At 33.3% G+C, this 23,706-nt stretch overlaps 1 protein-coding gene across 1 annotated transcript in view; it reads right to left on the bottom strand.

Annotated features, from left to right (window-relative positions):
* Window positions 1-22,193, bottom strand: part of Pvr (PDGF- and VEGF-receptor related) — a 49,677-nt gene extending 27,484 nt beyond the window's left edge. Inside the window, exons 1-7 of the mRNA XM_076804779.1 lie at window positions 21,869-22,193; window positions 8,037-8,167; window positions 7,775-7,961; window positions 4,690-4,817; window positions 3,944-4,088; window positions 2,671-2,810; window positions 2,421-2,592 (exon numbers count right to left, since the gene is read on the bottom strand). Coding sequence (XP_076660894.1) covers window positions 2,421-2,592; window positions 2,671-2,810; window positions 3,944-4,088; window positions 4,690-4,817; window positions 7,775-7,961; window positions 8,037-8,167; window positions 21,869-21,929 — 964 coding nt within the window. The 5' untranslated portion in view covers window positions 21,930-22,193. The remainder of the gene's footprint in view (window positions 1-2,420; window positions 2,593-2,670; window positions 2,811-3,943; window positions 4,089-4,689; window positions 4,818-7,774; window positions 7,962-8,036; window positions 8,168-21,868) is intronic.
* Between the last annotated feature and the right edge of the window lie 1,513 nt (window positions 22,194-23,706).

Below are 23,706 nucleotides of genomic sequence, written 5' to 3' on the forward strand. Positions count from 1 at the left end.
GAAGGTGCAGCATATTTGGAATAGCAATATGTTGAACGCAACATCTACCGGCGATTATACCATAATTCAACAGTAACAGAAACTTCAATCATAAACCAACAAATCACACTCAATTACGTAATCTAATAATTTGGTAAGTTTCACACATGAAACACTACACCCCCAGTTTTATTTTCATTGTAATTCTCATTGCAGAAGAGATACTTAACAACCTTCTCAGTATTCATCTTCGGTATTCCAAATTAGTAACACGCCATTGAAACGGAAACTTTTATAACACATTTTGTAGTCTCGAAATAATAGCACAATTGACACCGAACCATAAAATTGATATACAAATGAGTGGATTATATTATGTATTCTAAAGTGTTGATATATTTTAACTAAGATCGCAACGAGTGAATACTTGCTAGAAAACTTTTATAAATTGACGATTTTTTAATCTGTAGCTTGAGTAAAAAATTATTAAAATTAAGATTCGCCCCCCAAATGTTTCTAGTTAACGGGTCATTCACTTCTATTATTATTGGTGTTGTAAATTAGATGACGTAGTAGCTTTTTAGATACTGAAGTATTTCCAATTTGCTGCACTTTCACTACAATGTTTCTCTTATAAATATTTATCAATAAATAAAATGAACGTCTTCATTAATAATAACTCCGTCGAATCATTTCATTAATGGTTGCCATCAATTGCCAATCTCCCCCCTCCCCCCAAGCTTTTGGTACCTATTATATGTCATTCTATGCGTTTCGACGGACAGAATACAAATATGACTTTTGTTGAGCCGTGTGGAATTCATAATCGAATTGAAAGAAAAAATTCATCAGACTTTACGATAACCTCTGTTACCACTGGTCTCGCAACGTCTAGAGGCCTGTCTACTAATAATCTAGCGGAGAAAAAAGTCGTGACCCATCCTAAATGAATGGATCTTTGTCACATCACAAGCTACTAATTGTGAGTCAGAGATATCAGAATAATTTTTTTTACTCCATGTTTATGTACAATCAATCTTTCTTGCGAAGATTATAAGCAAATGTGGTGTATATACTATTTTCTTGACTAGAGCAGAACGGTACGTACCTTTATAGGTATTTTATAAAAATGGCGATCGGTTAAACTAATACGAGCCGATTAAGAAATACTAAGTAGTAAGTAAGAAGTAACAGATTGTTACGTCGCGCCAGTATCAGTTAAATATGAGAAATACTCGATTGTACCGCGATTTAAATTATTGGTATTTTGAATAATGTAGACGTACTAGTAAGCAATAAATTAAGCTTCGCCCACGAATATTTTAATTTCGAAATGAATAATAGTATGATCACGGAAGAGGAGGACGGAATGTTTCAACTTCTGTTCGGGGTGGCTGATCTGATCAATGTATTTTCATTTTCGAGTACCTTATATTTTCAAGATGACCTTAAGTTTTTTAATACACACCGCACTTTTTTATACAGTACTGTAGCCGCTGAAAAAAACGAATTCAACGACCTATAATATGATGACCTTCGGTGGACTTTGAAATACAAAATATTTTTTTCTTTATACTAAATAAAATATTCAATTATTTTTCTCTTTATTCTAAATAAAATAGGTTTAAAAATATGTTCTCTATAAACACAGTTTATATTCGTTTCACACAGTCCAAGAAACTCCAAAATATGAATTTTAATTTTAAAACACCCTTAAAGGCTGAGAAGTGAAAGTTTTAAGGTTAGTCAAAGGATGTCGGTGGTATTTTTCAAAGAAAACGTAAATATTTGCACCCAACTGCTGATTTCTGTCCAGTCTGCGACTTTTTTCCCGCTAAATTGTTGAAACTGCTCACTGTGCGACGTGTAAGCCCCCCTGTAGCCCCGATTGCAATGCCCTTGACTATTACGTATAGGGCGTAGTCGAGGCAAATGTAAATACAAAGCATCACAACACCGAAGGTAACCTAAAGACCACCATTACATCGAATATGTGCATTTCTTTAGGGTACAGAGTGTGCGCGGTAAACTGGACCAGCGCTTTCCTCGTAAACAGTATTTAAAAATATAGGAAGAGTTAGAACTTACAGTACATCTTACTAGCAACATAATAAACGAAGGTGACCTTCAGTTTTTCGTCATGTGAAAGTGTGGGTGAAGACGAATTCACTCATATGTAACACAATGACTTCCAAGGCCATAAAAGGTCAGGAACAAGAGAAACATGTAAATCGAACATTTTGTAACATTGTATTTACTTCTGTACTATTGAACTTCAAAGGCTATATAAATTGTGTTCCATGAGATTTTCCGTTGACTGTTTCAATTTAGAGATCTATAAATTAGGCTAGAACAATCACTTTTCGCAAGCGCAACCAACGCGACGATATATCGTTGTTGGTCGCTAAAGGGGATAAATTAAATGTTGTCATTGTACTTACTATGCACCTGTATAAACTTCTGCGTTTTTTTCATATTTTTGTAGCTCTTGATCAGGCACTCGTAAGTACCTTCATCGTCGTAGATCACGTTATTTATTATTAATTCGTTGGTGATCCTTCGGACATTCGCAGTGGTAGCAGTGTCGTAGGAACGAGTAGTTATTCTGCTGCTCTAAAATACAAAAAATGCTGTGTTGAAATTCAGATCAAACGCATGGCGCGAATGAAACTTGTAAGCAAAGATCGATACTTGTTGCGGTGTACTCCAATTGAAAATATACTGCATGTCCTTTGAAACATCTACGGTACAGTTCACGTACAGTGTTTGGCCCAATGTTACGTGCCGCAAGGTATCGTCTATGATCTTAGGTTCGCTCAGCGGATGCTCGACTAACGAAAGCAATCGCAAGTTATTAAATGCTGCAATTCACTGTTTTGTAGAAATTACGTAGTATCATTGCAAAATATTAGGTGTGTGAATTAATTCGGTCCGTCTGGCGGTGAAATGCCGTTGTATGTAATTTGCTAATCTCTAATGTCTGCGAAAGGCTTTATGGGTTAGCGTTGACATCTGTCATTAATGTTCAGTTGGTAAACGTTTTGTTTGTAACCACGATATCGTGTATATCTGATTTTTAAAATGTCAAAATTCGAGCCAAAAGCATCATTTGCGGGAACTTCTTATTTTCCGTTTTCATTTGAAGAAGTCAGCCATTTTTTGCATCGTATTGTGACCGGAGACGAAAAGTGGACATATTTCGATAATCCCAAACGAAGGAAATCAAATATGAAGTCCTACAAATCTCAAAGAGCACATAATTTGACATTTATTTTAGTTTTGGAAAAGATTAATATTTGAATTCTGTTCCATTTAATTTACTGGTTACGTAGTATTTCGTTCCTATCTCGACTTTGCACCAATACACCTCGACCAAAATACAGTCAGTGTTCAAATTATTAGGGCACTTGAAATAAATGTATGATATCGCACTAAATCAATGGATTCTTAGTTGGTACCTTCTGAATTCTTATTAATTTAATAAATACATTGCATACGGTTTTTCTCTTGACTGCTTTCAATATCGAAAAATAACTATGATCGACTTGATGTTATGTTAAATAATGTTCTATGTATGTATCACGATAAACCCTACTCTCAATTTTCGAAGTATTCAGAATTATAATTTTTTAGAAACGCTGGTAGCCTTTGTTCCCCAATAATTTAAGTAAAAATTTTCATATTGATATCTGAATTTGAATTTGTTTGTATCGAGGCAAGCTTAATAAAACCATCTTTTAAAATAAAATTTGAAATTTCGAAATTACTAATAACAACTTAGAAGTTGAAAATTTATATTATTGTAGAGGTGTTTGAAATTGATCCCGTCTGACAGTTGTTATTTTTCAGATATCATAAAACAACGATTAGATTAAAGTTAAAGTGCGAGTAGCGCGTGAAAATCTTCTAAAAAACGTTTCTTAAAGGCAAAGTAAAATGAACGTCAGCCAACAGGCACACTTACGGATCACGTATAAATGATAATTGACCTCATGATCTGTTCCATCACGATTTATCATGCATACGAAGTACCCACTGTCCTTCAGCGTGAGTTTCTTCAGTGTAAATCCAATTCTCGGATCGAAAGAAAGTCTGTCATCTTCGATTTGCTGTACAAATAATTGTATAATTATAACAACGTATAAACGTATCGATCATTCGAAATAAGAACTTTCAAATATTATTGTCAATCGAAAAACTTGTACATTTATATATTACAAAGAATAATTTGCCTTTATTCATGCCAAAAGAACAAATTTACTTCAATATTTCTTTATACACTATCGACTTTTCCAATTTTTCGAATATTTCACCTATACAATTCCACAACGATTCTTTCGTGTTTTTGTAATTTTTGTAGGAATTCGATATTATCTTTGAGTTTATATAATAGAAATATTGTAAAAATGATTCTGAAGCTTGGACAAATAGACATTTACAGAAACAATCATAAGACAATGACAAGAATTTCAAAAAATTGTTCATTTTCTAAATTATCGTTATAGGCTCAGATAAAAAAGTTGAAAAATCATAATTTTTCATTTTTTTATCATTCCAACCAATTGCAATCTAAAAAATGTTTATTTAGTCATTCTCTCGCAAACTAGTTGGTCTAATATCTGAAAAAGATTCAAGTCATTTGGACCAATTTTAAAAAAGTTATTTCGCTTGAAAAGCTGTCAACATACTTTCCGCGGCGACTGTACTTACATCATCATCCTTTGAAAGATTGACTTCGAGATTTGGCGACGTTGGCCTGCACGGTATGACAACATTTCCGCCTACAGCTTCGTGCAAAGTCGTAAGAAGATCCTCTTCCACAAATGCGCTCATGTTGGCTGAAACATAATAGTTTAACCACTAAATTGCAACGTTCTGATTTACAGAGATCTCTGTAGATTCAATCCGACAAACTGCAGCTATCATTTGTTATTGGATTTCGGAGATCGAGGACGACTTTAAAGCAAAACTAACGGTTAATATGCGATGGCGTAGAAAAGTAAATTGAGATAGTAACGTATACGATAACTATCGCAATTTTTACAAACCGAAATTTTCTTTTCAAATCTCAATGAATTTTTTATAAATATCTACATCTTACAAAATAATGGAAGCGAGAAATCTACAAAAGGGGTAGACTATTAAAGAAAATGGATGGACAAAACGAAATTTAGTTCTTTATTTTTGATTTCAATTTTGATATTCAAACATGTTAGTTTTATTACTTTGTAGGGCCTCCGACTTGCTGTCTATTGCAGCTTATAGCCTGTTTGGTATACTTGCAATTAATCCCTTGCTGTACGATTATCTGCATGGTTACAATAACTAGAACTTCTTTGTCTGTAATGATTTCACAGAAGAGGGAAGGAAAGTTATATTTATTGTATGTCTACATTTACTTTAATGCTCAAATATTGGTTACAAAAGAGTAGAATTCTATTTTATTTTAAAAGAAAGACATAGCATTCATGTTTAGTATCGAAAAATTCGAATTTTGAAAATAATATTACCACGTTTTTATTAATTCGCTTTCTTGTCTGTCTGTCTGTTCGATACAAAGTTTGCAATCGATTTTAAACTAACTTCCCGATGAGCTAGAGACTTGGAACTTTAAACATAGCTCAGAACTAGATGACAACACGCACAAGACTAAAAGGCAGAAAATAATTATTTAAATAAAAAAAAATGTTTAGTTTTTTAGTAAACAAATTCAGTTGGTAGAATTTGTTTACTCTGTTTTTGTATGTAGTGTTTATAGACCCTCAAAGTCTTACCAGCCTAGTGTAATCTGACCCAAGAGGGAAATTATTTTTTACTTTTTAGTCCGTCTTAAAAACGTGGTATATTAAACATTTTTTTTTATTTAAATAATTATTAACTGTAATTCGTACGATAATAGAACATGTACTATGTACATGTACGTTTATCAAATTTAAAATTAATTGATTAACCCATTTGCATCATTAGCGTATATATGCGCTCAATTTTCCTGGTCACTACCCGCGGAACGTATATATACGCTCAATTTATTTTTTCTTATTGTTACGAGCCAGAGCTGCGAGCAACGCGAGAGGCCGGCGAGGGGGTTGTTACCCCAGGGATATGGTTTCAATTTGGTAGTTGGGTACGCAGACGCACCCGATGCGAAACCGAGGAGCTACTAGGAGGATGAAACTTCGTGAATGCACCCAATGCGAAATCGGGGAGTCACTAAGAGAGACACGCGGCGAACCCGGTACGAAAGGAGGTTGTATAAGAGCGCGGATGAACCCAATGCGAAACTGGGAACCCGCTAGGAGGTGGATAATTCACAGACGTACCCAATGCGAAACTGGGGAGCCACTAGGTTAGAGAAATCTTTGTTGGTTTAAGTTTAAGTTTAGTAAGCCTCGTAACTTATATATAATTTAATTGATACAATCCGAGCGGTAAGATTGTATCGTGTGGGAACGTTCAATTATTAGATTAGATTAGTTATCCCCCTAGAATGTATGCAATATCTTTTGATTGGTTGACTGCAAATAATGTTTTTCACGAAAGAGATCACGCCGTGGTGGTGGGTGTCTCCAGGCCGCCGCCGAAAAAAGCTACTTAAAACACCTTCTATATGTATATATGTATCATCTAATTTTTAAGATCATTTTGATTGACCATTATCCCCAATTATTAGATTAGGATATTAGGCAATAATTAAGGGTTGTAGATTACGCGAGTTAACAACCAAGACAAATATATTCTGAATTGAAATTGTTACAAGTGTTGTTGTTTGTGTCGCGAATGAATTTAGTAGGTGTAAAATTGAAGAAATTGTTACCTATGCACGGTTTTGACACACTGGCAATGCGAGGTCAGAGAACAAATTATTGAATGCCACATAGAATATATACCGAACTAACGGAATCTATAAGGTTACGATTTGAGTCGAAAGGGACTTTAACCCGATCTCACTAGAATTGACTCTTATGCGTGTAACTGACTGCACGATTACTGAACCGCTACTGAACCAAAGAGGATGAAAATGAAACGGTTTATATACCTTGAAAATGAAAGGAGTGCTCTGTTTAAGATTTAATGTCACGTAGGGTCACAATCACATTTTTTGTCACTTCTAATGAAAACCAGGCCTCAGTTAGATTTTTGTTAAAAGGGGTTAATGAAGGTTATCCGGGCTATTTCCTATCAGAATCTTAATTAACGGATGCCAGAAGGGAGTGTTGTAAAGATTTTCATATGAAGAAGTCACACAGTATCTTCCATTAATAAAAAGGGGCCTGTTGGGACGCTTTTCGTTCTTAGAAAAGAGATTAGAACTTCTAATCGAAATGAACGTGGAGAAAACGTCTCCATACGTAACATTATAATGCTGAAATATGAAGTTCTTTTACTTGTAGACATTTTTGTACTTAAATATAATTAAAAAAAAGTTTGGTGGTAAAGGCCTTCTTTTCATATTTCCTTATGATGCAAATGGGTTAATAGGTCTTGGATATATTACGTTCACAAGGCCGAAAAAAACTGTTTTGAAAAATCCGTACGGTGATTCTCATTGATATTCGAACATGCTTTAAAATAGAATCATTTTTCAGAAATTGAGCTACATTACTTGAATGATAACGATCAATCAGTTATTCTAGAAGTACATTGCTTTGAAAATTTGTTTTTGAGATGTTAAACAAAACGAAGCTTTATTTATTTTATCTCATATTTATCCTTAATATTCTTAAAACTGGAGAGTCTTGAAAGCTGCAAATTGCCTAAACTTCTGCAGTTTAATAGAAGTCAGAGATACACTTACACTCAACGTAAACGTACACCCAGCTAATATCTGGATCAGAATAAGAATCCGTGGTAGCATCGATGGGGTGATCTGAACAACCATACCAACCAGTGTCCCCGTAGACTGTTTTTGGTCGCCGAAATTCAAAGTTATATGTACCGTTTTGCTCTTGGGATTTCACTATTTCCATTGGAGACGTGGTGCGCTGTTATTACGATATGTATTAGAGTTACTTTTATATTCTGTACTGTTACTATTATTTTATTATCTAAGTACTTACTGAATCCGATGAGTTAGTGGGATACGTAAAGAAAATTTCCTTTTCACTTGAGCACAGTAGCAGCAACGGGTCGCCTTCATTTTTAACAATATCATCACTGGCTGATATATTTACTTTTAGAGCTGTTGAGTCTAGGAACAAGAGAAAGAAAGTTGGTCAGTCAATGACAAAGTGTAATTTATTAATATACTATATTAAGAAAAAATATCTTAGACAAAAATTAACAATGTGTTGTGAAAAAGAAACTTCAAATTTTAAAATAACTCCTTTGTTAATTTACTATTTCTTTTAACAAAGTTATCATAGTTTCAATATCAAGAATTTCTGCTTGAAGTGCAATCACACTGTACAATTGAAGTGTTCAAGCTTTGAACACTTGCAATTGATAAAATACTTTATTTAAATAGCTTAAAATTTCCGAAACGACTTCACTCATATAAAAAATGTTTGCATTACGATACTTCCCCCTTTAGACCATGCAAGTTTGTCAATGTTTCAAGGTGGTCAAAGTTATTGGACCCTGTATATTTATTTAAATGAGGTATCATTTTCCTCATCTTTATAGTTTTGCATTATTACCCAACAGTGAACTGAACATAGCAATGCTGAACATACTTCGGACTTCGACCGCAAAAAGCTATAAATTAGAATACATATTCTTTTATGGTCATATACACCGTACACTACGTATTACAAGAATAAATGAATAAATCTCTAAAAATAATAGAAACGGATATATTAAATTCCTTTACGTACAGATTGTGATCAAATTATTATAAACAGATGGAAATATTGCACAAAGATAGCTTCTATCTTTATGAACACATCTTGCGGGGGAAGCGACTAAAGTCGTTTTGTGCGGATTTCACATCTTGAGCGGGAAGCAACTAAAGTCGTTTTTCACGGATTATTGATGAATTATTGTTATCGATGGGTTTTTGTGATGTTTTTACAATAAAATCGGATAGACATGCGTTGCAAAAATACAAAACGTGCGTTGCAAGAATGAATGCAACACGGTAAGACTTTGGCGGCAAAGTGCCCGCGCAAGATGTGTGAATATTATTGTTCTATGTTGGAATTCAACGATGCCATAGCACTTATATATACAAGTATAAGGGATGGCATGAAGGTTCAGGTACAAGGGGCAGTGGGACCCAGTCGGGGGCGTAAAGTCGAGACCGTTGTCCGACAAGAAGCTAGCCCGTGCGGATCGCAGTAAAGTCTAGTCCCATGTAAAGTCACCGTGGCAAATAGTGTACGTTTACTGTTCATGCATTATACCATAAAACATTAAAAATAATAAAGTATTTACGTAAAGGGTGTGTTATTTATTTCAAACAACGCATACAGAATAAAGGTCATATCCAAGTCGTTATTGTCACTGGATAAAGGTTATTTCTAACATACTATAATAATAGTGTAAAATATATTTCTAAATACTAGGGGTGTGCGAGAACCGGAAGCGTCGGGTCGAGTTGGGAATACTAAAGTTTTTCGGGACCGGGACGGGTACTCGAAAATTTCGAGATTCTCGAAAAAATCAGGATTCCCGAAAGAATCGGGATTTCCAAAAATTCCGAGAACTCATTAACCACTCATTTATATTCGTTTTAATGAATACATCCATGGTTTCGGAGTGTCATATAAACAAGCATGTGACTGTGTATTTAGATATTTTATACGCTACTATACAACACTGCAGAGTAGTTCGAGAAACGATAACCGGGTTCTCGAAATTTTCTGATAACCCAATTCCTTTGGGAATCTCATGATTTTTGGGAACCCGACCCGACTAAATACATTACTGTTTATAGTAATGATTAAAATAAAGTATACTTTCTTTTAGATTTTTTTATTAAGTGATTACTTCTTTTTTCTTCTCTGGCACAAAAATAGCTTCAAGCAGCTGCAATATTTAAATTCCATTAATTGGAGCTGTAAAAAAGAGGTATAGGCTTAATGTACAATGTAAAAATTGAACAACACGATTATTAATTGAACATAAATTTACAGCACGTTTGAAAAGTTCTTTATTTTTATGTACTTTATTTTTAATTGCCTTTTTTATTGGTTTACTCAAATTACTCGAAAGCGGAGCTGCCACTTTATTGCAGCAGCTTTTTCACTCGCAAATAATATAAAATCATCGTCATATGCTATTGAAAACATAACTATATATTGTGTAATAAAGGAAGCCTTATTATAAGTACAGCAATAATTCCATTTGTTACCAAACTTCAGATAAGTAGTAGTTTCGAAGAGTTCATAATAATTTTATCACTCTCTGTATATAACTGTTGAAAGTAGTGCAAATACGAGAAGCGTATAACAGGAAATCACTCCACCAAAAAACGCGACATTCACTGAACAAACATGAATGATACAATTATCGTCATATCGATAAAGCCGACGATAGAAACATCATTCTTTACACGTTCTCATTCAAGACGAAAGTACTACTTATTTACAAACCTAATGTTTCATACAGAAGTTTATTTACTTCTAAAATTTCAAAAAAGTTACTTATGCATTGAAAATTTTAAATTATGATAACAAAACTTTGCACTGCTATCTGTTATATTGCGGACGCAGTTACGCTAATAGAGTTTTTTATATTTCTGTAGCTAATAATATGCTCAAAAATTAATATTCCTGCAATGAATAAAAATAAAAGATAAATAAGAGTGAAGTAGATCTTCGTCACATCTTAACCACGTACTGATATCAGTGATGATGCAATTTATCACACTCGTAAATCCCTGGTAGTGGTTTGAATTCTCATTTCGCAAATAGAGATACGGGAAACTCCGAAGATGCCTCCTACTAGGGGTATACGAGAACACATTTTTTTGGGATCGGGACTGGTATCCGAAAATGTTAAGGATCTCGAATTTATCGAGATTCCCGAAAGAGTCTGGATTTCCAAAAATTCCGAGAATCCACTTACCATTTATATTCATTTTAATTTTTTATCCTAGGCGTTTTTGGTGAATTACGTCATTTTACTTTTCACTCATTTGATTAATTATTATTTACATACATTTTTTACGCTACCAAACCCGATTGTTTCGGGAATCTCTCGTTTCTTTCTCGTGTTCTTGCACACCCGCTATCCATCCCAAACTAATTGTTAACATCTGTTCCTTAGGGACACCAAAAATCTTAATCCGATCTTGATTTTAAAGCTAAACGTAGCGAACACTAAGAGCAACTGATACGTGTTGCTTTACAAAAACAACAAGATTGAATTTAACTAGATTTTTCGAAATTTTTATAGTAATACGTGACGGAATGAAGAAATTTCCTTCAATAATTTTCAATGAAAGCATCTCGATCATTTAAATAATATGGTGAGAGGACAAATGACGAAGTCATTTTCGGTAACTATTTACTTTAGATCACACCTCGCCAATTTTGATGCCCTTGAAACACGATCTTAAGGTATATGTCTGGAGTATCTTTCCTTCTGTAAAATGTAGTGTCTCGAATGAGCATTGGAAACATCCTTTAAAAGAAAATACCGTTTCTAAAAATAGACCAAACGGCCATATTGATCCTCCTAGCTTTCCAAAAAAAAAACTGAAGTCGTTTGATCAATTTGTAAAAATGTTATTCTGACTTGAAGTGTGTATGATCAATATGTTGAATATGTTGAAGCGTTAATATCTACTACAAATATTGTTTTAAGATTCCATCTTTGAAATATTCGCAAGAGATTATGCAAATTTTTATATTTGCTTTATTCCATTCGTCTTTTGTCGCGTTTTTTCGTTAATTCATGTATTTTAATGTACCAATACAATGGAATAAACATTTAAGTTCGGCTTACGTTGATTTCTAAATAGTTTCATGAAAATTTCATTTTTTATACGTTTTTAAAAATACCAGTCTCACGGCCTTCACATGGCCGTTTAACACGTAATTATCTGTTTCACCAACTAAAGCATGCAACTGCCTCCAAACTTTTGAACGGTAGTGTACAACGTTTGATTTTTACATTTTTATATGCGCAGAATTTCTACAAACGTATATTGCGAAATTCTGTTGAACATTTGTAAGGAGCCACAATGTCCTGCGGTTGGTTTGGTTTTATACAATTCTTCCCGCTATAGTACACCGTAAAAACGCACACGCGCTGCCAGTTTCGTTTCTGCGTATATACGAGAGTCTGTAGGAAGGAAGTCCTTTCTTTCCTCTAGTGATAGCGCAGTCGCATTATCAGCTAGCGGGCTCGTTCCACGAGGCAAACAAGTACATATAGAAATGAATTAACAGTAGCCAGCTGCGAGAACTTTTTCGCTAGAGCCACAGTTCAACTTTTGATAAATAATTCATATAGTAGATGTAGACGTTCATTAAAAATTCAAACTTCGCCCGGTTACTTTACAGCAATCAAAATTAAATATATACTTCTATTTTCTGGTCAAAACATTTTTAACTTAAAACATTTAAATTAATTTTCATTAATTAATTAATCAATTTTATTAAAAAATTTTATTTTCTATTTTTATTTTATTTTTAAAAATTTACCAGAATAAATGACTGTCATGTCACCCATAAATGTGTGACGGAATTATTTGTCCACATTTACAAACGAATGTTTATGTTAATAGAAGATTGAAAGACTACACAGTATCATACATTTTCAAATTTTTTTTTCATTAAATCAATCATTTTGTTTGTTTGGAATTTTTCAAGGTACTGTTTGGTCAAAGTGTTAAGCAACATTACTCGACTGTTTTATCTTTATGCGAGATTGTAACTCTAGACACAGATTGACTGCCCATGTGATTCATTTTTTAAAGAGAGACAGTTGTAATAAGCTGCAGCATTTATATAGTGCTTTCTACAAATGATTCGTTTATGTAGGATTGACAATTAGTGAGTCTAACGAGATAGAAAATCTAGAATGGTTCGAAAAAGTATTTGTACGCTTAACATTTTGAAGGTCAAAATGTGAACGTCAAAAGTCACAAAACACGTTCTGGACGTTCGACATTAAATTCGAAGGTGAATGCAAGACAAATTACACACAATACTGATACAGACACAATTGCCATGGACGTGAGACCCGTTTTAAAAACAGTGCAAAATTATTGGGAAAATTTTATTTCCAGTAAAACAATGATCCCAATTCATAGCAGTCAGAATTGAAAAAGAATAGTTAAGAAATGTTAATATAAAATAAAATATATACATATATAATTAAAGTCAACAGAAACCTAGCTAAATACTAATATTTTTGTGACCCTATATAAGTGCAAAATGATTGTAGAATAAGTGCGCAATAAATGTATCATAACTTGTATAAATATCATCCGATTCCGTTCTAATTTTGTATATGTGCTGTGCAATACTTTCAAGGGATCATTTCATCGTGAAGAACCGAATTTAGGCCAAAAAACTGTTCCAGACGTTCTTGAGATCACCTGTAATTTATTTATTTATCCATGTATTCATGCTTTAAACCAGATGAATATTCTAAGTAAAAATCTGAATTTCAAATTACCGGAATCCCTTGTAAGCTTTAGATGAGCTGTAATCAACTTTTATTCTTTAAAATTCGACAAGATATTTCGCGAAACAAAATATACTGTACTGCTATCTAACTACTGGTTATGTTAATAAACAATTCATTAACATTTCTTATTGATGGAAGCTAATCTTAGAGTATCAGGGTTATTGCATATGAAATGTCCGATTTCAGAATGCAAATGTTACAAAACTTTTTTATTAAGAAATACTATTTTAATCTGTAGGTTTATTGTACTGTATAATTTTAAAAGGTGCAAAGCTAATGTAATTTTACTTTTAAATAAAACTCATTCCAATGCGATTATCAGGTATTCTTTTCTTTCGTGAATGAAGAAATAAACATATTGATAACACCATTTGTTCGATGGTTATATGATGACACACTATTCATCAACGGTACACAAACTCAAAAATGAAGATGATAACTTTGTAAATGAAGAACGTGAACGATCGAAAAATTCAATTTCTACCGTCACATAATCTAGAAACTTGTAATTCGTTGACTAAATATGTTGATCACTAGAATCCGGATTTTATGCATTTATGATAAAAATGGGTTGGTGCAGTTTAAAACAGGAGAAAAATAAAGATATACTATTTTCAACGTATTAAAATTATTGAAGAAAAAATAAAATGTGTATCTGGCTCCCATCTCTTGTAATTGGGGTAGCAAATTTTTATTTTGCATAAAGGTCCGGAATCTATTGATCACAATAGATCAATAAGTTTTGTTCAGAAAAAATATATGTTTCTTTGATGTCACAACGTTTGACAACAGCTTAATACTTTAAATTATATGGGAATATAATGTACGTTTCATATACACCCTGCTAACTTGTTTCATTACAATAATACACAACAATCCTGGAAAACTGTAATAATATCGATTTCGATTCCTGAAAAACGGTAAGGGAAAACCTTTACTCCGATTAACTGTTATGAATCACCGAAATTTCCAACTATTATATTATTGATTATTCCAACTATTTACATTACGATTCCTATATCAGCTCCAATATCAATTCCATAATCATTACTTTCCGGTTTCATATCGGTTCCGAAATAGTTCCAGAGTAGATATGTTTATGGACATTTCCGTAATTGATATCACTAGACTGCGGATTTCGCGCATTTATGAAAGAGATGATATGGTCTAACACATAATTGTAAAATTATCCAAAAATGTAAGAGAGGTGCATATTATACAGAGGCGCATATTAGTACCAAACAATTACTAAGAGTAAATCAACAATTTTGAAGCCATAAACAAGGGGCAATTATTACGACTAAAAACACGTTTTTACTCATTTCCCGTTTCTTGTAATTAATAAAGAAAATTTTGAGTCTGCATAAAGATACACAATCTAGATATACTAATTATTGTAGCTACGGGTCACTGTATCTATTTGTGCATACTTCTTACAAAATCATTACCAGACTGCGGATCTTTATGCATTTATGGCTCATGAAAATTTTCAAAAAATGCTGGAATATAAAATTCAATAGAATTTAGTACGATTTTTATTTATTTATTTATTTTTTGGATCTACAAAGGCCGTTCCCATTAAAAATAGGATTTTATTTCATTCTACTTTCTTAAAACTTGTCTATCAAAATTGGAAATTGCATAAACATCCGTAGTCTAATTATTACATATGGAAATAGAAGAAATATTCATGATTATTATTGAGTTTTACCGAAACATTGAAATGAATACCTTGTCACAAATATTAACGAAAGTTTTCAAATGAACACCCTGTATATACAGGGTGAGTCACCTAACGTTTGCACCTCAAATATCTTTATTGTTTCTAAAGATACGTAAAATATGGTAAAGACAAAATTGTATGGTACAATGGGGCTGACACGATGTCAAAAAAATTTTGTTTTTATGTCATTTTTTTAGAGATATCAAGGTCACCTTGACTTTTTTAAATGGAACCACCCTTTTTAAACACCTACGATGATAGTCCCTTTCATTAGGAATTCAGTGACAATAATTATTCCAAGGTCATTCAAGGTCACAGACAGAGAAAACGTATAAGATTTAAAATATGAAAGCAGAATACGTTTATCACGGTTGAAACTTGTAGTAAATAATAAACATACTATGGTCGTAGTTAAAGTAAACATACTAAAGTCCTTCAATGTTATTGTTATTGAGCATTCTTATTTATTGTACTACCAGTATGTTTCCAAACCCGATTCCGCTATGTCTTATTCAATGACTGAAAAGTGTGATATGATCACGATTTACTGTGAATGTAGACAAAATGCAATGCAGGCCCGATTACTTTATGAAGAAAGGTACCCCGGGCGAAACACTCCTTCTAGACAGACTTTCGTTAATACGTACTGGTTGTTTCGAAGTACTGGAAGTGTACATGCAAGACAGCACAAACGGAAGAATCCCACGACTAATGAAGACAATGAAATTAATATTTTAGCAGCTATAGCTGTCGATCCTCACGTGAGTACGAGAAAAATTTCGCGGAAAGCAGGCATAAGTCAAAGTAGCATAATACGAATTCTGGCTCGACATAAATTTCATCCGTTCCACATATCGCTCCATCAAGAATTGCACGGGAATGATTTTCAAAATAGAATTAACTTTTGTCAATGGGGATTGCTTCAAAATCATTCATTTTTTTCTAATGTCTTGTTTACGGACGAAGCAACATACTAATCATGGCTCGATTAATCAACGGAACGCCCATTATTGGTCTGTGGATAATCCGCACTGGCTGCGAGAAATTGATCATCAAAGACAATGGAGTGTAAACGTGTGGTGTGGCATTTTGAACGACAAAGTAATTGGACCATATTTCGTTAACGGAATGATAACGGGACAGAAATACGCTCAATTTTTGCAAGAAGATCTGCCAATTTTGTTAGAAGATGTCCCTTTACAAAATCGCTATGATATGTGGTACCAACATGGCGGTTGTACTGCTCATTATGCACGAGTAGCAAGAGAAACGTTGGATTCTTGATTTCCAAACCGATGGATTGGACGAGGCGAAACTGTTTCATGGCCAGCACGTTCGCCCGATTTAAATCCACTGGATTTCTTTTTATGGGGTCTGCTAAAAAAGACCGTATGCATGGATGCTCCAACAACAGTTGAAGATATGCGTCAGCGTATCATCACAGCATGTACGAGTATCACCTCGGATGTACTTATCAGAGTTCAACATTCCTTCAGAGCTCGTTTACATCAATATATCGACGTAGACGGCCATCATTTCAAATACAGGAATTTATGAAATTCAGGTATTCTGTTTCCATATTTTAGTTTTATACGTTTTTTCTGTCCTTGACCTTGAATGACCTTGGAATAATATAGTCACTGAATTCCTAATGAAAGGGACTATCATTGTAGATGTTTAAAAAAGGATAGTTCCATTTAAAAAAGTCAAGGTGACCTTGATATCTCTTAAAAAATGACATAAAAAAAATTTTTTATGGCATCGTGTCAGCCCCATTTTACCATTCAACTTTGTCCTTACCATATTTTACGTATCTTTAGAAACAACAAACATATTTGAGATGCAAACGTTAGGTGACTCACCCTGTATATACACATATTAATAACCAAATTTAGAGAAGTGCCCAAAAATAGGTCATTTATCCGCACTGTGAGGCGTTCTAATAATTTGAGCACCCACTATACACCTCAACAAGAGTTGAGTTTTCAACCTGTGTTTATTAAGTTCTATGACTGTCCATTACATCTGGAATATATCCATTTTTAGGTTCAGTGAAGTCCACTGATAAAAAGGGAAGACTTCATATTCCCACTGATCTCACCGTTTTAATAAGAGGCTGTGTAAATTCTTAGAAAAATATTTTGTAACCGATCCACGTGTAGAACAAGTGTCTGTATACATATAAATATACAATATATAAGGTCATCATATGAGACAGCTGCGATAAGAAGCGACCAGCCGGCAAAGGAAAGGGATAAACAAATGGTCCTTTCGAGATAAGCTACCATGTAGGCAGTCCTTTCCTATCAGACACGACACGCAGATTATTATCAGTTCACTGAATAGTCCCTAAAATTCAGGTCACACAAATTTATTTTTTCGAATAAAATGAGTCTGATCGAATAAAAACCAGGAATCGAAAAAGTTATGAACTTTTTAATAGGTGCTACTTTATGCATTTGTAATAAAAATAAGTGAGTGTAATTTCAAAAAATAAAAAAATTACAAGAAAACAAGAGTATCGATACATTTCTTACAGTTTCGTAAAACCACTAAAGAGAGAAATAAATTCCTATTTGGTTCCTATGTCTTGCAATCAATGCAAACGATTTTTATTTTGTATAAAAATCCGCAGTCTAGTTATAAGTAGACTCTGAATTTTATACATTTCCAACAAAAATGAATAGATGCAATTTAAAACAGTGAAAATATAAAAGTCTTATTAAAAGACTTGACTTAGTCTTTAAGAGTATAAATATATGTATTATTTTTACTGTGTTAGAGTTATTAGTGAAAAATATCAGTGTATATTTAGTTCCTGTGTCTTCCAATTGATGCACAAACTTTTTACTTTGCATAAATGTCAAGAGTCTAGTTATTAATATCGATGTGTATGGATAAAGAAAAATTCTGGAAAGTAGTGATATTAATCTGAATAGAACCTATAAGGTAGGCTCTCGTATAACGCGACCAAAAAATTGTTTAAAACAACTATAACTATATGTATATCTTTTGAGGCAATTGGTGTCTTCTTAAGCAATTTCTTGCAGCTTTAATGTACTGTTATTGTCATATCAAGTACACATATAGTTATCGATATTGAAAAACTCTCCGATCGTTGTAACAAATACTGAATGATATCCAATGTTATTACTAGGACAATACTAACACTAACCGTACCGATCAAAAAAAGGGACCTGTCTACGTTCTTTTATAAAAATTACAAGACTGAATTTATTTAGATTTCTTTCAATTTTTATAACAATGCGTGCTTAAATGAAGAAATTGATTTAATAATTTCTACTGGAAGCATCTTTGTAATTTCAATAATTACAAAATAAAAAATGTGTAACCGGTCATTTGACCATTGTTCGTAGAGTTAGTGTAATTATTGCAGTTAAATTGACAATCTGAATGTGAGAATTTTATATAACATTTATGTAGGCAATTTACTATTCAAACCTTGCTAATGTGTCTCTTATGGAACCCTTTTTAATAAGCGTTCTGAAATAATTTGTTTTTATTACAAAAATCCTAAAATATTTGTTCCATAAGAACATTCTTTGAAGAAGTCCCTAAGGATAATGTTTTTTTCCATAAAAGTTCCACAGGAACTTCTTAAATGAAACGTGAAAGTCCGAGCAGAATTTTTTTTTAAACGAGTACTACTACTTATTTCGATCCCTGGCGGAAACATCTTCGAATAAAACAATTTTGATTGATTAAAAATTTGTTCGAATGAAACCATTTTTAATGAATCGAAAGTTCGAACGTAGTTACGCCCAACGCGATGGATCGAACATAATCGATTTGTCGATTCCTATTAAGACAATACGCACGATACGCTTAAATTGAGGATTATAATTGGAACACCGCTGGGAAGCAACCGATTACATTCATGTAGGCGATAAAGAAGAGTAGTAATTTATGGGTTATCAATACCTAATCTAATTGTGAGCGATATCGTTGTGCCATTGACACGTGCATCCGTAACTATGTGTGGGAGTTTCCTATGTACGAAGTAACAGTCCTTTTGTGTCCAAACACACGCCATTCTAGACGTACGTATAACTTTTTCATTTAAATATAAGTAGTCTGAAGATTTTGTGCATTTATGAAAAATGAATGGGGGAAACGCAAAGAAGGAAAAACATAAAAAATATTTTAAAATACTGTTGTACTACTTTCAACGTATTAAAACTATTGAGAAAGAGAACAAATTTCTATTTTACTCCAGTTTGTTGCAATTTAAGTAGAAAATTTTGATTTTGCATAAAGACCCACCGTCTAATTATAAACTAGTTATTTCTGCGAATTGATTCAGTTACAAATTGTATTTTATAAATGGCCCCAATCTACAATAAATGGAAAGGAAACATTTATATACTAATTTTGCATAAATCACTTTCCTATTTATTATATAAATTTTTGTAACTTTACTCTATTGGTGATTAAAATAAAAAATGATTGACTTTTGCCTTATTGTCCTCTTTGTTACAGCTATGTAGAACTATACATACATATACTATAAAAATTTATTATCAGACTGCAGATCTTATGCATTTACAGCAAAAATAGTTACGTGAAATGCAAATCTGTGATAATATTAGAATAATGTAGAATACTGTCACATTATTTTCGATTTGTTCAAATTTTTTAACAGAGATACTCATTTTTATTTAATTTCTGTTTCTTAGAGTTGACTTAGAAATTTTCTACTTTTCATACAAATCCACAGAAATTACAAACATGCTTTCATTAGAAGTTATTAAATACAATTCTTCATTCAAGAACAAATTGCTATAAAAATTGCAAGAAATCTAAATAAATTCAGCCTCGTAACTTTTATAAAACAATGAAACATTTTGTGCCTGGTACGATTAGTTTGAATGATTTTTATAAAATCCGATTATTCAATTCATGCACATTTGAACCTATTATTGTTACGAAAGAGAATATTTTTCAAATTTCAACATCTCGTTTGTATCACATATTTCAAAACATAGATACTCTGACAATATAATATTGCGCACATGCGAATACATTTCATAAATATTTCTATTCTAAAAGCATTTCTTTTGAAGACCAATATATTAGAAAAATTAAATAATTTGTAGATATTAAGTCATAATATCTTAAAAAACTGTCTTTAAAAGGTAACAAAAATAAATACAAGTGGAAAAATAAATGAGAGCCGATCGTGTACACGTGCAATGCGCATGATTCCTATGGATCATCACGTAGAAAGTGTATGTAGTTCTCAGTGTACAAAGGAATACATACGCAAAATCGACACGTGTGTGTACAGGTAACCGCATTCCGGAATGATTCACGTAAAGTTCGCGTAAAAAAACTTCGCTCCCGTTTCATTGTCGCTATAATTAGGTAACAGAAAGCTCAATGAAAGTCTCACATAACTCGTTAACACGATCTGACATAGTTACGTAGTAAATCAAATAAGGACTCGTAGCCAACAATCCTACGCGAAGCTGCATCCACTTTAATGTTAAAACAGAAATATATTAATCCCCAAACCTAAATGATTCTTATTAAACTCAGAGCAGCGTTCAAACTTATTCAAAGAAATCATTCGCGTCCTAATCACAGAAAGGTCAACGCATAATTCATTATTACATCGCAACGAATTTCAAATAATTTCACCTTGCATCGTTAACGCATAATTATTAATGCAACATTGATTGCAGTTACCATGTAAGAGTAAAAGAAGGTTAGACGTGACAGACCATCACAACGTACCATTAAGAAATGTTTAATTGAGTACAAGGATTTAAACAAATCATTCATACTAACATTATCAAGATGACCGTTGATCTTAAATAGGAACCACCATTTCAGCATTTCATTTTTAACACTACCGGCACATGTTGCTTTATAAAAATGACAAGATTTAATTTATTTAAACTTTACGCGATTCTTATTGTAATGTGTGGTCTAATAAAGAGATTTATTAAATCATTTCTTATGAAAACATCTTTATAATTTCAATGATTGTAAAATAAAAAATCTAAAACCGGTCATGTAACCGGTAGTGGTAGGTTTAGTATTAAAATTGCATTAACTTGGTGCGTATAATCCTGCAATTCCAGCAATGAATTGAGCGCCAATTTAGTAATATTTCTAGTGTTAAAAATAGAACCAGCATGCGCATAAAATTACGCATCGCGTCACAACATTAGCAACCGAATAACTGAACAACTACCAGACAATCGAGTCACCGGGTACTTTACACGTCTCGGAACAACGATTCGAGCAAAAGGACGGCACATGAATGAAACGCGCACGCAGCGATCGTATTGCAGGAACTGGAGTACTCGACTGTTTGAAAAACAAAAAATGGAAGGGAAATGGTAGAACCGGGAATCAGGTGAAAACCGTGGAAGAGTTCTAATGAAGCGTGGAATGAAGCCTCACGGGCAGGTTACAAACGCCGCTGGATGATTTGTACGGGATTCGAAAAAACCTGTTTCTCTGTGGCCCTCGAGCCGTATGACTCACAATCAATGGTGACTAGGTGCGTGATCATGACGTTCGCGGGCCACGGACAACAGGTAAAGCTGCAATTACCTCTGTACAGGTGCGAGAGAAGAACGACGGCGAAGAGGAGTCGTCGGCGGGCGCACAGCATTTTTGTCACCGTTTTGTTCCCGTTGTTTTACCTCGCAATGGTTTCCCGTGTGTCACTACTTTCAACTCTTTACATGGTTGATAAGGCACTCGGAAACGGCGTAGCTCACATCGAAACACTCGTTGTTAAGAGAAGCACGTCACTCTTCGGCAACGATCACGGCCGTTCTACTGTGCTCTCCCAGCTCAACGAACGAGTTACAACCACAACCGCCTTTCCACGAGCAGGCCCCACCCCGACGATTCTCTGGCTACGACTTATCGACGACGACGTCATCTTAACCATCGTTCACCTTGATTTTGCACTCCAGTACGAGCTAACAGTAACACTTTTGTCTTTCGTCGCTTTAATTGCCCCAGACCGCAGCTGTGCGTGCACGGACTCCGCCTCTGCCAGTGAGAATCATTACATTATCCAGAAAAATACAGCCATTTCGTTTTGATACTCTCGGAGCTGCTGTTGCTGTTATCGCGGTACCGTACTTTTAAATGACCAACGAACCGGCGAGTGCTCATTTTGTTGATTGAAAGTGAAGTAAACGATTATTGCGATTATATGTGGATGTTGGACATGAAATGTCCGATTTTAGAATACTATGGAGCGTTTCGATCCACAAATATCATTCTAACAGGTTTATTATTATAACTAGACTGCGGAGTTTTATGCAAAATAAAAATTGCCTGTATTAATTGGAAGATACTGAAGCCACATAGACATTTATTTCTATTCTTTATCATTTTAATCAGTCCAAAATAATGCATCAATATTCTTAAATTCTTTAAACGTTTTTACTGTTTTGAATTCGATCTGCAAATTTCTGCTGTAAATGCACAAAATCCACAGTCTAATTATAATATTTTAAGGTACAAAACAGATCTTTGAGGACCTATCTGCAATTTTTTCTTTAGATATTATTATTTTTTCCTTTATTCAGTTTTATTTTTAAATAAAGTTTATTTGAATGACAATCAATGCGTCTCTCGTGCAGTATTATGTGACGTATTCGTCGATGTTAAAAAATCTCAAAAATGGTGGTGACTATCTTGTAAATGAAGAATGTGAACGACCAAAGAATTTAGTGTCCACCTTAATACAATCGAGAAACTAATCCATTAACAGAATTTGTTGATTACAATGGTGCTTACATTAATCAATAAGTTTTATTTAGAAAAAAATTATGTGTGCTATATGTCACTCAAAGCACACAATGTCATTCAGCCAAAATAAGAAACACCATTTTCTTTACAAGTAGACTGCGAATTTGGTGAAATACGAAACAGTAAAAGCATTAGAAGACTTTAAGAGTACTTTTATAATTACTATTTCGTACTTATTCAAGTTATTAACACTAGATCTACGGAGCACTAAAAGCATTAAAAGTGATTACATTATTTTAGAAAACTAGGGAGAATATAGTAATTTTAAGGATTTTTATTGTAATATACAATGTCCAAAGAAATAAATTTATAGAATAATTCCGCATAAATTTATAATCACAATAACAGTAAATTAAAACATTTAGAACCCGTCACTTAGACGATCTGCAGTTCTATTGTTAAGAGATGAAATGATTTGTATAGTATTAAATATTAACGCATACAGTATTAAATATGAACTCGCTCAAACAGTTAAATAAATCAGCTTCGACTGAAGGAGAACCATCCAGTTTCGTTTCACGCTTTAATTCACCAATTATGTTTCATTCATACTCTCATATTTTAAACAAATGCATTAAATTATAACACGATCATATAAAAATATAAATTTTACAGTATTT

The sequence above is a fragment of the Halictus rubicundus genome, chromosome 2, assembly GCF_050948215.1.
Source record: "Halictus rubicundus isolate RS-2024b chromosome 2, iyHalRubi1_principal, whole genome shotgun sequence".
Lineage (NCBI taxonomy): Eukaryota > Metazoa > Arthropoda > Insecta > Hymenoptera > Halictidae > Halictus > Halictus rubicundus.